Source organism: Pristis pectinata, chromosome 7 (genome assembly GCF_009764475.1).
Source record: "Pristis pectinata isolate sPriPec2 chromosome 7, sPriPec2.1.pri, whole genome shotgun sequence".
In the NCBI taxonomy this organism is placed as follows: Eukaryota; Metazoa; Chordata; class Chondrichthyes; order Rhinopristiformes; family Pristidae; genus Pristis; species Pristis pectinata.
The window spans coordinates 6,694,918-6,712,462 of record NC_067411.1 but is presented as its reverse complement, the minus strand read 5'-3'; the positions used below and the strand labels follow the sequence as shown (position 1 = coordinate 6,712,462).

Here is a 17,545-nt window from a genome sequence, read left to right as displayed (position 1 = left end):
CACGTAGTCAGGACCGTAGCTCGGGAATTGAACCAGGATTGCTTGAGCTGTGAGACAGCTTCACAAGATCACAAGACAAAGGAGCAGAAGTAGGCCATTCGGCCCATCGAGTCTTCTCCGCTACCTCACCATGAGCTGAACTATTCTCCCATCGAGCCCCAATTCCTGGCCTTTTCCCCATATCCCTTGATGCCTTGACTAATTAGATACCTATCAATCTCCTCCTTAAACACCTCCAATGATCAGGCCTCCACAGCTGTATGTGGCAACGAATTCCATAAATCCACGACCCTCTGGCTAACAAAATTTCTCATTTCTGTTCTAAATGGGTACCCTCCAATTCTTCCCTACCTGCAGCATCAATAATCAAACATGTTTCGGGGAGCACAACCAGACAACAATATAATTGATGATGAACCACAGGACAGATGACCCAAAGCTTGGCAATAGAAGTCGCTTCCAAAGAAAGGCTTAAATGAGAGAGATGGAGAGAGATTCAAGGGAATTCCTGACTCTGCTGGTAATGTCTTCAGCTTCTTGGAACCAGAGAGCCAAAATCACAAATGTATAAGGAGGCCAGAATTGGGGAACCTCCCTCTTCCTTTACATTGTAAAGGCAAGTTTCTCAAGTTTCCATGACATCACTCAGTAAAACTGATAAAAGGAAGCAATCTACAAAGGCAATTTTCAGAGTGGCATCAGGAGGTATGCACCACAGAAAGGTAAATGGCTAATCTGGATAAACAAATGTCATTTTTTAAACTGTCAATTTCCTCCAACACACCAGGACTGGTTAAGAATGGGGGGTGGGGGGGGGGGGGTGGCAAGAAGTCAGGACTACTGAATCAAGAATCCATCCCACTATATGTCACGCACTGTGCTACTCACGAGTCTCCAAGACAAGCAGAAACAGCGCTGGAGAATCTGGTGGCAGCTTGCCAGTCAGCCCTACACAAAACCTAAATAAACTGAATGTTTGAGGGACTACTGTTCTCCAAGATGAGGAAGTGGAAACATGCCAGAGCAAAATAAAAACCTTCTGTTCTACTGCACAGAGAAGCACACACCCAGCCCAGCCTATGAAATGAAATCCTAAAAGGTTCCTAGTTCATAATTCAATTATCACACCACAAGAGGTTTTACAAAGGACATCCAACAGCTTTGAAACCACACCAAGAAAGCAAGCATTTTCTCCAATGGCACAACATATACAGTACCAACAATCACAACCTCAGCTGAATCCTTGAATGCCCAGAATGTTTTGGAAACCAGCCACTTAGCTCAACAGTTAAATCAGTAAATTGGTTTATTAGTGTCACTAGTACCAAGGTACAGTGAAAAACTTGTCTTGCATACCGTTCATACAGATCAATTCATTACACAGTACATTGAGGTAATACAAGGTAAAACAACAACAGAATGCAGAATAAAGTGTTACAGTTACAGAGAAAGTGCAGTGCAGGCAGACAATAAGGTGCAAAGGCCCCAATGAGGTAGACTGTGAGGTCAAGAGTCCACCTTATCATACTAGGGGACCCTTCAATAGTCTTAACAGTGGGATAGAAGCTGTCCTTGAGCCTGGTGGTATGTGCTCTCAGGCTTTTGTATCTTCTGCCCGATGGGAGGGGGGAGAAGAGAGAATGTCCAGGGTGGGTGGGGTCTTTGATTATGCTGACTGCTTTACTGAGGCAGCGAGAAGTGTAGACAGAGTCCATGGAGGGGAGGCTGCTTTCTGTGATGTGCTGAGCTGCGTCCACAACTCTCTGCAGTTTCCTGCGGTCACAGACAGAGCAGTTGCCGTACCAAGCCGTGATGCATCTGGATAGGATGCTTTCAGAAATGAAGGATGTTAGTTATGCAAATAAACTAGGACAGCTTTGGTTCTTTTTAGAAAAAAGCATTTGAGAGTGGATCTGATAGAAGTATTTAAAATCATCCAGCCTCTTGAAAGAATTGACAGAGAGAAACTACTTCTATTAGCCAAAGAATCAAGAATCTAAGTATACGGAATGAAGGCAATGGGCAAAAAGAACCAAAGTGATGTGTTGCAAGTAGTTAGGAGCAGAAATGGATGTAGATTCAATCATAGTATTCATAAAGAAATTATACACGTATGTAAAAAAAATATGCAGGGCTGTGGAAGGACTAGCCAGATCATTCTAGCATACAGCTAAAGATGAATTCAATGGGCCCAATGGGTTCCTTCCTGTGATTCTCACTGGTTGTTTATGCTCTACATGAGCCTGACCCCACCTCTTTCCCTCTAACCCTCTCAGCATTTCTTTCCATTGCTTTCATCCATGTGTATTTTGCTAGTTTTCCCTTTAATGCATCTAACCAAGTTTATCTTTGGTCTGGTCACCTTTATAAAGAATGCCAAAAGTGGTCTCACATCAAATAATTCTGTGCATCCATGCTTTTACAGCAGAACATGCAGCACAGCAAATTATTCAACTCAACCATTTCATGCTGCCAGTCTCTAAATCCATCAGAATAGCTCTTAATTTTCCCCATGTAGGCAGAGCCATCTTTAAATTCATCAATACGTTCTCCTCAATGTGGTAATAACTAGTTCCACATTCTTGCCACTCTTAAGTTTCCTTCCTTGTTACTTATGATGACAGCCTCTACTCACATAAGTGACAACAACATGCATATCCTATCAAAACAAAACATAACACTAAAGACTTCAATTAGATCATCCTTGGCCTTGTCTTTTTGAGAGAAGCGGAACAGAATGCTCATCCTTTCCTGACAAATAACTTCACAGTTGTGGCATCACGCAAATCTCTTCTGCAGCCTCTCCAGTGACTTTGCCAGAATGATAACCAGAACTGTACAAGTATTTCAAGTGTGGTCTGTCCACAATTCCACACCATTTTAGCATGACGTCAACTTTGCAATACTCTCCCTAGGGATAAAAAGCCCGGCGATTCATTTCAATTATTTAAATAGATTTGGTCCACTGGTTTCAACTGCTAACATGGCAAAAGGTGCAGAGTCGAGAGATGTTGCATGGAATACCAAACTGCCTGATACGCCTTCGTGGGCTCCAAAACATTAATTTCCCTAATAAACAAGGCATTACTCCGGGGAACATTTCATTTTCATTAGTGTGCACCACAGATGTTGCAACAGCAAGTATGGAGGTACGCAAAGGTCTAATGACCTTGAATCCTCATGTTGATTACCCTGCTGCCCCAACCCCCACCCTCTTACGCACCACCTCCTCCACCCAGAACAAGGCCTGAAGACAAATGTGAAATGCTATTGCTTAAGACAAGGTAGAGAGAAAAAGAAGACAGGCCCACTGATATTCTGAAGCTTTAAAAGCGCCAATACACATGGGAGGCATCGACAGAGATTACATATGGTGAGCAGGATACTGACCATAGATAGAATTATCTGCTTGTAGCCACAAAGTGCTCTGGGGTCAACCTAAAGTCACAAATAGAGGAAACCGATTACAGCCCCTGGCCAATATTTATCCCACAAATCAACAGCACCAAAACAGACTTGTTCATTATCCCACACAAGGGCAGCACAGGTTCCCAAAGTGCTTCCCAGCCAACTGAGTGCAGTCATGTGGGGCATAGCAAGATTCCATAGAGGGTCGCATAAGATCATCACCATTTTAGGTTCTAATGCAAGTTGAAAAGCAAATACAATGATAAAATAGAACATAGAAAAACATAGAAAACCTACAGCACAATTCACCCTTCGACCCACAAAGCTGTGCCGAACATGTCCCTACCTTAGAAATTACTAGGTTTACCTATAGCCCTCTATTTTTCTCAGCTCCCTATACTTATCCAAAAGTCTCTTAAAAGACCCTATCGTATCCGCCTCCACCACCGTTGTCGGTAGCCCATTCCATGCACTCAGCACCGAGTAAAAAACTTACCCGATCTCCTCTATACCTACTCCCCAGCACCTTAAACCTGTGTCCTCTTGTGGCACCCATTTCAGCCCTGGGGAAAAGCCTCTGACTATCTACCCGATCAATGCCTCTCATCATCTTATATACCTCTATCAGGTCCCCCCTCATCCTCCGTCGCTCCAAGGGGAAAAGGCCAAGTTCCCTCAACCTGTTTTCATAAAGCATGCTCTGCAATCCAGGCAGCATCCTTGCAAATCTCCTCTGCACCCTTTCTATGGCTTCCACATCCTTCCTGTAGTGAGGCAACCAGAACAGAGCATGGTACTCCAAGTGGGGACTGACCAGGGTCCTATATAGATGCAACAATACTTCTCGGCTCCTAAATTCAATTCCCTGATTAATGAAGGACAATTGTCAAGAACACATTCAATTGGCACCACCTTTGTATAGAACAAGGTGGGAGATGAGTGTTGAATTAGAGCTGTTGAATTCTTCTCTGGAACTACCACTGATGTAAGATTAAAACAGTGGTTGGTACCGGACTAGTATTTCAGAGGCCAGGACTAGTGACACGGATCAAGCTGAAGTACCACCAAAGGGCTGGGAAATTAAACCCTGGAATTAAAAAGTCAGTGATGCCCCCAGATAACCTGATTTATATAAAAATTAATCTGACTCGCAAAGATCCCCTAAGGAAGAAAATCTGCTACTTTTTAAATTAAAACAGTCTCAAGATGCCATTTTGTGGCACTGCTTTATGTGTGACCACAAGCAACTGCAGAGTTGTGGACACAGCTCAGCACATCACAGAAACCAGCCTCCCCTCCTCAGTAACGCAGCCAACATAATCAAAGACCCCACCCACTCCAGACATTCTCTCTTCTCCCCTCTCCTGTCAGGCAAAAAATACAAAAGCCTGAAAGCACGTACCACCAGGCTCAAGGACAGCTTCTATCCCGCTGTTATAGGACTACTGAACGGTCTCCTGGTACGATAAGATGGACTCTTGCCCTCACAATCTACCTTGTTATGACCTTGCTTGCACCTTATTGTCTACCTGCACTGCCCTTTCTCTGTAGCTGTTACACTTTATTCTGCATTTTGTATTGTTTTACCTTGTACTTCCTCAATGTACTGATGTGATGAAATGATCCGTATGAACGGTATGCAAGACAAGTTTTTACTGTCCCTTGGTACATGTGCCGATAATAAATCAATTCCAATTCAAAATGCTGCACATCACCATAATCACACAGAATGGAGCTAAGACATAGGGAACCAATCCCAGCACTTTAGCGCTGAGCAACACAAGGCCATGTGAACAATGTGGTAAGAGATGCACAAGGTCAAAATTGAAGAACCTGCAAGTTCTCAAGAGGGTTGCAAAGAAAGGGAGAGTCATCGCTATGGAGCGATTTGGCATTGCCAATGAACAAGCTATGCAATTTGTTTATTCCAATAAAATAAACAAGGTTTGATCTCTGGACCTTGCTGATTGATGTAAGCAATTAGAGGAGCACTGCCTCCAGTCTTGTCATAGCCATTGGTAGGGGGGAACAAAAAAATGGGCAGAGTTCAACTCAGTGAAAAGCATGAAAGAAGACCCATTGCAAGGGGGATATTAGGCTCAACTGTAGTTCTATTTGCAATGGAATAGCAGGCTCAAAATGCAATCAAGAGGGGCCCCTTCCTAGAGGGAAACTCCACATCACTGGGTGGAAAAACTAGGTAGAGAGAATAATGAAAATCAAGCAAAACTGCAGATGCTAAAAATCTGAAATAAAAAGAAAATGTTGGAAAATTCAGGCAGGTAGCATCCGATCAAAGAGAAATGGTCAACATTCAGGGTCTGCAACCCTCTGTTAGGACTTGAAATGATAATGGGTTCTGACAGAGTGGAAACAACCGTTTCTCTTTCCATGGATGCTACCTGACGCACTGAGATTTAATTAGGGCTCAGGACAGATGGTGGAGACACAAGAGACTGCAGATGCTGGAAATCAGGAGCAACACACAAAGTGCTGGAGGAACTCAGGGGGTCAGGCAGCATCTATGGAGGGAAATGGTCAGTCAACATTTCGGGTCGAGACCCTTCCTCAGGACTGGCAGTTCCCTCCATCGATACACTGTGACCCACTGAGTTCCTCCAGCACTTTGTGTGTTGCTCACAAGGAAGACGGTATGAGATAAATGAAGAAAAACTGATTAACTGACAACTCCTACTACCCATTAGATTTTATGGCTACTGAAAAGCCATGGCATTTACAACAGTTCGAACTCAGATTCCAGTAATCAAAGGGTGGGTAGAGGGTCTGATAATAAATTGAATGCACGAGAAGTAATTTAAGTCCTCAGAGTGGAGTTGGGTTTCTTGCCAAGTTGGAGTCAGTGCTACTCTGTAGACTTTTATTGCCGGGCAATCAAGAGCAGACCACCCTTGAGGTTTCAAATTTCCAACCCCCAACAAGGAATCTCCAACAACATGCAAGAGGGGGAAGGGGGCAGAGAAGGATAAGAAATCAAAAAGGGACTACAGTTTTGACTACATTTCATAAGTATTTCATTCAATGTGAAGCCCTTTGAAGAAATATTCTGCATTTCTGCAACTTCAGGTTGACCTAACAGTTATTTAAATACTTTTGAAATGCAGTCACTGTTGTAAAAAAAGTACAAGTTTCCACAAACTCTGATAATGATCTTAAACTCTGTTCCTATAATTTTACAACGAATATATATTGGTCAGGATACCTTGAGATTCTACCCAAGAGCCAATATAGAAATGAAAGCCTTTACTTAATGTTTATATTGCAACAAGCAGCCAACAGAAGTGCTTTGGAACATGGGTCATTATTCAAAAAGGGAAGTATAGATTGTTATTTGGCTTAAACCATTGAATTGGTATAACAAAGGAAGCCACTTGGCCCATCATTCCTGTGCCATCTTCCATCCAGCACTACAGTCAGTCCCATTTGCCCACTCATTTCCCATAATTTTCCTGTTAATTCTTAAATCTCCAATATGTCACATTAGGACAAACACATTCAATGATTCTAAGTCTCGCACATCTGAAATCACACTTATTGCTGAACCAGAACATTGAACATTAGAATTTTAATCTCATGTTTTGCAGACCAGTGCCAAGCTGGATAATCAGCCTAGATTTTAGTGCTCAAGTCACTGGGTGGAATGGATGCCACAACCTCTGATTCAAAGGCAAGAGTTTTACCCACTAAGCCATAGCTGATCCTTAGGATATTCCCCTGTCCAGATGTGACACCTTCAGTCTGAAGTAAACCCAAGTATTCAAGTAGGCATTTTCTCAAAAAACTTGTGATGGCATTTAAAAAGAAAATTGCTCAGGTAGCAGCCCATCGACAGGAAAATCTAGGCAGCGTTTCTGCTAGTGCACATGATTCAAATAATTAATGCTTCCTGACTGACAGGCCCACTCAGTTGCTTTAAAACTCACAGCACCAGTTCAACCAGAACTACTGCCTCCTCTGCAGTGGAAGTGGGCAACATGCCAGCCTAACCAGAGGCACACCCCCCATCCCTGAGAATGGACCAACTCCTTCCAAGGAGCAATGCACAGAAGAGCAGGGATCACAGCTGCTTAATGGGCCACAAGCTCCGAGTTGGGTTTAAGGTCTGGGGGTGACAACCGAAGACTAACCATGCACTCGGGACTGCCATTGATGTCAGCCTTCACTGGAAGGGGGTTTGCGAGATACGGAAAGTGATCCACGCAGCTCGGAAACAGGCCCTTGGCCCAACACATCCATGCCAACCAAGTTATCTACCTGAACTAGTCCCACGTCCCTCTAAACCTCTCTTATTCATGTATCTGTCTAGATGTCTGTTAACCATTGTAACTGCACCCATCTCTACCACTTCCTCTGGCAGCTTATTCCATATACCCACTACCCTCCTGTGGAAAAAGTTGCTCCTCAGGTCCCTTTTAAATTTTTCCCTCTCAACTTTAACCTCTGCCTTCTAGTTTTAGATTCCCCTACCCCTGGGGAAAAGGCTGTAACCATTCAACTCATCTATACTTCTGTAAGGTCTCCGCTCAGTCTATGCTCCAGGGAAAAAAGCCACAGCCTCTCCTTATAACTCAAGCCCTCCAGTCCCTGCAACATCCTTGTAAATCTTTGCTGCACCCTTTCCAGCTTAATGACATCCTTCCTGTAGCTGTCCTCACTAGTGTCTCACCATGGATGTCATCATGGCAGTGTTGTCTTCATGGGCAGATTGGTTGAGGACCTTTGTCTCTCTCATATTTACTAATTAAATTTAATCCTGATGAGTGTGAGGTGACGAGTTTTTTTGGGGGTGGGGGGGTGGTTGGGGGGAGAGAACATCTAATAAGGGTAGAACATACACAACGAATGGTCCTGTGGAATGAAAGGACCTTGATGTACAAGTCCAAAGATCTCTGAAGATAAATAGGACGGTGATGAATGCACACGGAAAGTTTGCCTTCATTAGCTGGTGAAGGGTTGGCTTAACTTTATAAAACATTGGTTAAGCCACAGCTAGAATACGGTGTGTAATTTTGATCGCCATGCTATGGAAAGGATGTGATTGTACTGGAGAGGGTACAGAGATGAAGAACCAGGAGGTTGCCCGAAATAGAACTTTTTAAGTTATGAGGAGAGACTGGATAGGCTGGATTTGTTTTTCTTCAAAGAGAAAAGGCTGAGGTTAGAGGGGATCTGAGGAAGAATTTTTTCCACCCAAAGGATGGTTGGAAGTCCAGAACGCACTGCCTGAGGTGGTGGAGGCAGGTACACTCAGAACAGTTAACCAGTATCTGGACGAGCACTTGAATCACCAAGGCTTAATCGGCTGCAGCCAAGTGCTGATAAATGAAATTATCATCAATTCATAGAGTTATACAGCTGGAAACAAACCCAACAGCCCAAGTTGTCCATTCCCCACCAAGGTGCTTATCTATACTTGCCCGTGTTTGTCCCATATCCCTCCAAACCTTTCCTATCAATGTACCTGTTCAAATGTTTTTTTAAACGCTAACTGTACCCACCTCTACCACCTCCTCTGGCAGCTAGTTTCAAATACCTACCATCATGTGTGGAAAAAATCCCCTTTAAATCTTTCCCCTCTCGCCTTAAACCTACACAATGTAACTTCACTGTGTATTGACCTGTACGATTGGTATGTAAGACAAGTTTTTCACTGTACCTTGGTACAAGTGACAATAATAAACCAATACCTTCAAGTTTTAGACTCCCCCACCCTGGGATAAAGACTGAAACCATCTACCCCTTCAATGCACCACAATTTTATAAAACTGTAGCTTTACCCTTCAGCCTGCTTCGCTCCAGGGAAAACAGACCCAGCCTATCCAACGTTTCCTTATAGCTGAAGCCCTCCAGTCCAGGCAACATCCTTGTGAATCTTATCTGCGCTTCATCACATCCATTCTATTGTGTGGCGACCAGAACTGCACACAATGCTCCAAGTGTGGCCGAACCAACGATTTGTACAACTGTACATGATGTCCCAACTCTTGTACTCAATGCTCAGCCGATGAAGGCAAGCATGACAATACGCCTTCTTCACCACCCTGTCTACCCGTGTTTCTACCTTCAGAGAACTACATACTTGTGCCCCTGGGTCTCTTGGTTCTAGAACACTTCGCAGTGGCCTAGTATTCATTGTGTACGTCCTGACCTGGTTCATCTTCACAAAATGCATCCTTCCGCACATGACTAAGTTAAATTCTACCTCCCATTTCCTTTGCCCACTTTCCCAATTGATTTGTCCTGTTGTAACTTTAGACAAGCTCCTCCTCTGTCCACTATGCCACTAATTTTGCAAACTTGTTAACCATGCCACCTACACGCTCATCCAAATCATTAATATATGCGACAGACAAACAACAGGGGACTGCAGCACACACTGGTCACAGGCCTCCAGTCTGAAAAACAACCCTCCACTCCCCGTCACCAAGACTTGATTGGAGGTATTTGACGTTCAGCATAGACTTGGTTAATAAGATACCTTTATTAGTCACATGTACATCGAAACACACACAGTGAAATGCATCTTTTGCATCAAGTGTTCTGGGGGCAGCCCGCAAGTGTCGCCACGCTTCCGTCGCCAACACAGCATGCCCACAACTTCCTAACCCGTATGTCTTTGGAATGTGGGAGGAAACCGTAGCACTCGGAGAAAACCCACGCAGACACGGGGAGAACGTACAAACTCCTTACAGACAGCAGCCGGAATTGAACCCAGGTCGCTGACGCTGTAATGGTGTTACACTAACCGCAACACTACCGTGTTGGTTGGCCAAAGAGCCCATTTCTGTCCAGCGTAGCTAAGACTTTTACACAGTTCAGTGAAGGAATCAATAATGACCTGGAGCCCAGACTCTGAATGCACTTTGTAAGCACCAACTGTGTACAGTCCTGATCTGGAAATGTGTCAATGCTTCTTCACTGTCATTGGGTCTAAATGCTGGAATTCCAAACAGCAAAGTGGGAACATTGTACCGTGCAGCAGCGCAAAGCAGCAGCATCTCCATCTGAAGGGCATTAGGGAATATCAGCAATGTTCACAAGAATAATCCCAGGAATGAAAGGCTTAATGTACGAGGAGCGTTTGATGTCCCTGAGGCTGTGCTCGATAGGGTTCAAAAGGATGAGGGGGGAATCTCATTGAAACCTACCAAAGACAGTGGACGTAGAGAGGATGTTTCCATTAGTAGCAGAGTCTAGGATCTGAGAGCACAGCCTGATGTCCCATTAAAACTGAGATGACAGGGTTGTAAAGGCAGCTTTTGGCATCCTGGCATTCATAAATCAAAGTATTGAGTATAGGAGTTGGGATGTTATGGTGACATTGGTGAGGACAAATATGGAGTATTGTGTGCAGTTCTGGTCACCTAACCATAGGAAGGATATCAGTAAGATTGAAAGAGTGCAGAGGAGATTTACTAGAATGTTGCCGGGTCTTCAGGAGTTGAGTTACAGGGAAAGATTAAACAGGTTAGGACTTTATTCCTTGGAGCATAGAAGAATGAGGGGAGATTTGATAGAGGTTTACAAAATTATGAGGGGCATAGACAGAGTAAATGCGAGTAGGCTCTTTCCACCTAGATTAGGAGAGATAAGTACAAGAGGACATGGCTTTAAGGTGAAAGGGGAAAGGTTTAGGGGGAACTTCACTCAGAGAGTGGTGGGAGTGTGGAACGAGCTGCCACCTGACGTGGTAAATGCGGGCTCACTCTTAAGATTTAAGAATAAATTGGATAGATACATGGATGGGAGAGGTCTGGAGGGTTACGGACTGGGTGCAGGTCAACGGGACTAGCGGAATAAAGTTTCGGCACAGACTAGAAGGGCCAAATAGCCTGTTTTCTGTGCTGTAGTGTTCTATGAGGTATTTCTTCAGCCAGGGGGTAGTGAATCTGTGGAATTCATTGCCACAAGAGGGCTGTGGAGGCCAAGTCATTGGGTGCATTTAAGGCAGAGATTGATAGGTTGTTGATTGAAGGGGGTTAAGGGTTACGGGAAGGTGGGAGGGAAAAAGAATCAGCCATGATTGAATGGCGGAGCAGACTCGATGGGCCGAATGGCCTAATTCTGCTCCTATATCTTATGGTTTAACACCCACATCACGTAAATGACTAAAAAAAAGTTAGTCACCTCAACTATTCCCTGTGGCAGCAACTGTCACCATCTCAGAGTAAAGAACCTTCTCCTGAATTCTTTATGGGATTTTTGTGTGTGTTTTGGACACCTCCACAATTAGAGGTACTCTCTCCATACCTGCCTCTTTTTGGCTTTGAACATCTACTGCGCACAAAACATTAGTCTGCCCTCTTACCAAAGTCGCTGACTGCTGTATTTATTATCACCACTGTATGTTGAGATTACAGTGCATTTGCCCTATGTACACGAACATAATCACAAAGATAAGCAAACAGATCACTGCAAGTAAATCCACACAATTTCACAAACCAACACTAGGTATAAAAACCCACACCAGGATATAAAACATGCTGAGCAAGAGATATCCTACATTAGGGCAATGACCAAAAGCTTAGGAAAACAAATATGGTCTTGAAGGCACATCTTAAATTTCTCTCCAAAATCTTATTCTATGAAAACAAAATCCCACAAACAATGAGTGACCAAACCAGGCCATGCTTCTTTGAAGTAATTCCCACAATTGCATCTTCAGTTTAACATAACATTCAAAAGGCATCGCCACCAACTGTGCAATACTCCCTCAATACTACACTAGCAGCATCAATTTGGAAAATATACTCAAATTGAAGACACAAGAGAGACTACAGATGCTGGAGATCTGGAGCAACACACACAAAATGCTGGAGGAACTCAGTCCTGATGAAGGGCCTCGGCACAAAATGTCAAATATTCATTTCCCTCCATAGATGCTGCCTGACCTGCTGAGTTCCTCCAGCATTTCGTGTGTGTTGCTCAATATACTCAAGTTGTCGGGAGCAAGATGCGAATCTGTGGCTGGACTAAGCAGCAAAAGTGTTACCAACATCTGATAGTCAAGCAAGAAATAAGTTACACCTCTTTATTAACTGAGAGTCTAGCAAAAGACTCTGAACCCTGGACTGTGTTGAATATATCGATTAGGGCTGATTGTATGTCATCCCACTTTCTCCAGTCTCTTGGCTCTATTAGTAACCACTCAAACAATTTTATTTAATTTGCAATAAGACAGACAGAAAAGGAAGGAATGAATAGGATGAGCTAAGTATTTGAACACTCAGAATGAAAAACAGGGAAATGCACAATTATCCAGCCCAATGGCAGCAGATTTAAAGAATTGTAAAGCAGGGATAGTTAACAGCACCAACTGAAAGCTTGTGCCAGGGACAAACAGGGAAACTGCATCAACTGGGGGAACAAGATGGGGTCAGGGTGAGGAAGTCAGTGGTGGTGTATTTACTCAAACCACAATGGCTTGCACACACAGGCAATTCAAGGGAAAGGTACTGAATGAATGTGAAGGAGATTAGAGAGGCAAAAGAGAATGGAAATAACACATTCTAACACACTGAAGAGATAGGGCAACGGGAGGAGGGGGTATCAGAGGGAGGAGGGAAGACGGGGTGGTCTCAGAAAGAGGTGGGGTAGGGGGAGTGGAGTGGGAGCTGCAAGGGGAGGGGGGTCGCGGGGAGCTAGTGTCAGCGCCGCCATCCAGCGGAGGCCGGGAAAGGACTCGGGCGGGTGGGTAGGTTCGGGTGCGGCCCGGCCGCCGCTGTGTAGACCGGGGACCCGAGTACGATCGGGGGAGGGGGTTGAAGGGGGGGGAGGGGGTTGGAAGGGGGGGAGGGGGTTGGAGGGGAGGGGAGGGGGTTGGAGGGGGGGAGGGGAGGGGGAGGGAGGGGGGAGGGAGGGGGGAGGGAGGGGGGAGGGAGGGGGGAGGGAGGGGGGAGGGAGGGGGCAGAGGGGGAGGGAGGGGGGAGGGAGGGGGCAGAGGGGGAGGGAGGGGGCAGAGGGGGAGGGAGGGGGGAGGGAGGGGGCAGAGGGGGGAGGGAGGGGGCAGAGGGGGGAGGGAGGGGGCAGAGGGGGAGGGAGGGGGGGAGGGAGGGGGCAGAGGGGAGGAGGGGGAGGGAGGGGGTGGGGAGGGAGGGGGGTAGGGGGGGAGGGAGGGGGGTGGGGAGGGAGGGGGGTAGGGAGGGAGGGGGGAGAGGGGGGGAGAGGGGGGGGAGAGGGAGGGAGGGGAGAGGGAGGGGGGGATAGGGAGGGGGGGATAGGGGGTAGGGAGGGAGGGGGGGGAGAGGGGGAGGGAGGGGAGAGGGGAGGGAGGGGGAGAGGGGAGGAGGGGAGAGGGGAGGGAGGGGAGAGGGGAGGAGGGGATGGGGGAGAGAGGGAGGGAGGGGGATGGGGGAGAGAGGGAGGGAGGGGGATGGGGAGAGAGGGAGGGAGGGGGATGGGGAGAGAGGGAGGGAGGGGGATGGGGGAGAGAGGGGGGGAGAGAGGGAGGGAGGGGGATAGGGGGGAGGGAGGGGGATAGGGGGGAGGGAGGGGGATAGGGGGGAGGGAGGGGGATAGGGGGGAGGGAGGGAGGGGGATAGGGGGGAGGGAGGAGGGAGGGGGATAGGGGGGAGGGAGGAGGGAGGGGGATAGGGGGGAGGGAGGAGGGAGGGGGATAGGGGGAGGGAGGAGGGAGGGGGATAGGGGGGAGGAGGAGGAGGGGATAGGGGGAGGGAGGAGGGAGGGGGATAGGGGGAGGGGAGGGAGGAGGGAGGGGGATAGGGGGAGGGAGGAGGGAGGGGGATAGGGGGAGGGAGGAGGGAGAGGGGGAGGGAGGAGGGAGGGGGGGAGAGGGGGAGGGAGGAGGGAGGGGGGGAGAGGGGGGAGGGAGGAGGGAGGGGGGAGAGGGGGAGGGAGGAGGGAGGGGGGAGGAGGAGGGAGGGGGGGGAGGGAGGAGGGAGGGGGGGAGAGGGAGGAGGGAGGGGGGGAGAGGGGGGAGGGAGGGGGGAGAGGGGGGAGGGAGGAGGGAGGGGGGGAGAGGGGGGAGGGAGGAGGGAGGGGGGGAGAGGGGGGAGGGAGGAGGGAGGGGGGGAGAGGGGGGAGGGAGGAGGGAGGGGGGGAGAGGGGGGAGGGAGGAGGGAGGGGGGGAGAGGGGGGAGGGAGGAGGGAGGGGGGAGAGGGGGGAGGGAGGAGGGAGGGGGGGAGAGGGGGGAGGGAGGAGGGAGGAGGGAGGGGGGGAGAGGGGGGAGGGAAGCCGGGGTAGGGGAGCGGACTGCGGTTCCTTCCCGACCGAGGCTCGGCCTGGATGCAGCGGCTGCCGCCACGCAAACCCCCAGCGGCGGGCGCGGGCCCCTCCGGTACCTTCTCTGGCCTTCAGCAGCACCGTGTTGGCCACAATGTTTTCCAGCTCCATCCGCGCCCGGTGCCGATCGCGCTGTCCCGGTGACTCCGCCGCTGCCTCACCCGCTCCGGCTCCGGCTCCAGCCTCGGCCCAGCCCACCCCACCCCGTCATCACCCGAGGCCCCGCCCCCGGCCCGATCCGTCATCACCAGAGGCCCCGCCCCCGGCCCGATCCGTCATCACCCGAGGCCCCGCCCCCGGCCCGATCCGTCTTCACCCGAGGCCCCGCCCCCTGCCCGTTCCGTCATCACCTGAGGCCCCGCCCCCTGCCCGTTCCGTCATCACCCGAGGCCCCGCCCCCTGCCCAATCCTCGTCGCCCGAGGCCCCGCCCCCAGATCCAGACCATCCCCCTCCGATCCCTGGTCCATCTCCTCTCCTCCCCTCCTCCGTCCTCCGTTCCATGGTTCACTGCCCTCTCCCATCCCACTCCTCCTTCTCCAGCCCTTTGCCTCTTCTACCCATCTTCACCCCTCCCCCACCCACCTACCTTCCCCATCTCACCTGGACTCACCCCTCACCTGGACTCACCCCTCACCTGGACTCACCTGTCACCTGGACTCACCCCTCACCTGGACTCACCCCTCACCTGGACTCACCTCTCGCCTGGACTCACCCCTCACCTGGACTCACCTCTCACCTGGACTCACCCCTCACCTGGACTCACCTGGACTCACCTATCCCCTGCCTGTGTGCTCCTCCCCCTCCACCCACCTTCTTTTGCTGGCTTCTGCCCTCTTCCTTTCCAGTCCTGATGAAGCGTCTCGGCCCGAAACGTCGACTGTTTATTTCCCTCCATGGATGCTGCCTGACCTGCTGAGTTCCTTCAGCACTTTGTGTGTTGCTGCAGATTCCAGCATCTGCGGAATCTCTTGTGTCTCCGTTTTGCTGCTCCACTGCGGAGTCTCTTCCAGGGATGCCTACCCTGAAGAAGTTTTCCTCCTCTCTTCCACAGGAGTTCTGTGAGATCCTCTCTCACTGCTCCCCTTCTGTGATCTCTGCTGCTCTCCAGCTCTTCAACCACCTGCTCACCCAGACTCCCTTCCACAGCCAGGTGGCCTTCCTGGGCACTTGCCTCCACCGTCATCCTGTGCCACATGGCTCCCAGCTCCGCTTCCAGGCCTCCCAGTGTGGTCCCAAAAAGGATATCAGATACCTACGTTCCATTGACTGCTACTCCCCTCTGCTTCTCCCACTGAATTCTACGCACCGCCCTCGCTGCCACACAGAGATACCTGCGGGCCCTATCTCTGTCTCTGCCACAGCTCTGGGCCGGCTCTCCAGGGCCTGCCACGGACCTCTTTGACACTTTGACACACACCTTCAACCACCAGCTCCTCTCCTTCCTCGTGTCCGGGTAGGATCGGAATCTCACCCGCCTCCAGGCTGCAGCCCCCTGCCACCTCCGGCTCCGACCTCGCCCCCAGGCCGAGACCTCTCACACCGCCGCTGGGTCCTACGGTTTCACTGCTTTATCTACCACATCCCACCCTCCCCTGGTCTCCCAGGCCTCCCCCCACCCCTTGACCCCCCTTCACTCCTCTTTGAGCTCCCAACTTCCTCCCACCCCACCTTCCCTGACCCCTCTAACTGTCCTCTCTCCTCCAACCCCTCCATCCCTCTACCCTCCCCGACCCCAGCTCCCACCCCTACCTCATCTTCACCATCCCCTCCGACCTTCCCCTCTCTGAAGCTGAACGTCCTGTCCTTACCTTTGTCCCCCTGCCCACACCTCAACGAGTTCCGCGCCTGACATGATGCTGAGCGCTTCTTCCGTCGCCTCCGTCTCAGGGTCTAATTCTTTGGCAAGGATTCCCCACCTCCCACTGATGATCCCTTCTCCAACCTTAATCCCTCTTCCTCCTCTTGGACACCTCGTCCTGGCCTTCTGGATCTCTTCGTCTCTAACTGCCGACAGGACATTAACCGTCTCAACTTCACCACTCCCCTCAACTATTCCAACCTCACCCCCTCTAAGCGCACTGCCCTCCACTCCCTCCGCACCAATCCTGATCTCTCTATCAAACCCGCAGACAAGGTTGGTGCTGTTGTAGTCTGGCGGACTGACCTTTACATTGCCGAGGCGAGACGTCAACTCTCGGACACCTCCTTTTACATATCCCTTGACCTGGACCCCACCAAGGAGCATCAGGCCATTGTCTCCCACACTGTCACTGATCTCATCACCTCCGGAGACCTCTCCTCTACAGCCTCCAACAGTTCCCCTACCCCCCACTGCCTATTTCTACCTCCTACCCAAGATTCACAAACCCAACTGCCCTGGTAGACCCATTGTTTCTGCCTGCTCCTGCCCCACTGAACTTGTGTCCTCATATCTTGACTTCATTTTGTCCCCCTTGGTTCAGTCCCTTCCTACCTATGTCCATGACACTTCACATGCTCTCCATCACTTCAACGACTTCCAGTTCCCCGGCCCTGACCACCTCATTTTCACCATGGACGACGGGTCTCTGACACTTCCGTTCCCCCATCAGGAAGGCTCTCCGTTTCTTTCTCGATAACAGACCCAACCAGTTCCCCTCCACCACCACCCTCCTCTGTCTGGTGGAACTGGTTCTGACCCTCAATAACTTCTCTTTCAGCTCCTCCCACTTTCTCCAAACTAAATAGTAGCCATGGGCACTCGCACAGGCCCCAACTGTGCCTGCCTCTTTGTCGGCTACGTGGAACAGTCTATGTTCCAAGCCTACACTGGTAACTCTTTATAGTGAGAGTGCCCCCCAACTCTTTCTCCGCTACATCGACAACTGCATTGGTAT

At 49.4% G+C, this 17,545-nt stretch overlaps 1 protein-coding gene across 1 annotated transcript in view; it reads right to left on the bottom strand.

Moving 5' to 3' along the window:
* The window catches only part of grk4 (G protein-coupled receptor kinase 4), a 128,327-nt gene extending 113,469 nt beyond the window's left edge, over nucleotides 1-14,858 (bottom strand). The window contains exon 1 of the mRNA XM_052019362.1: nucleotides 14,728-14,858. Within this exon, the coding sequence (XP_051875322.1) occupies nucleotides 14,728-14,779 (52 nt within the window). The 5' untranslated portion in view covers nucleotides 14,780-14,858. The remainder of the gene's footprint in view (nucleotides 1-14,727) is intronic.
* Between the last annotated feature and the right edge of the window lie 2,687 nt (nucleotides 14,859-17,545).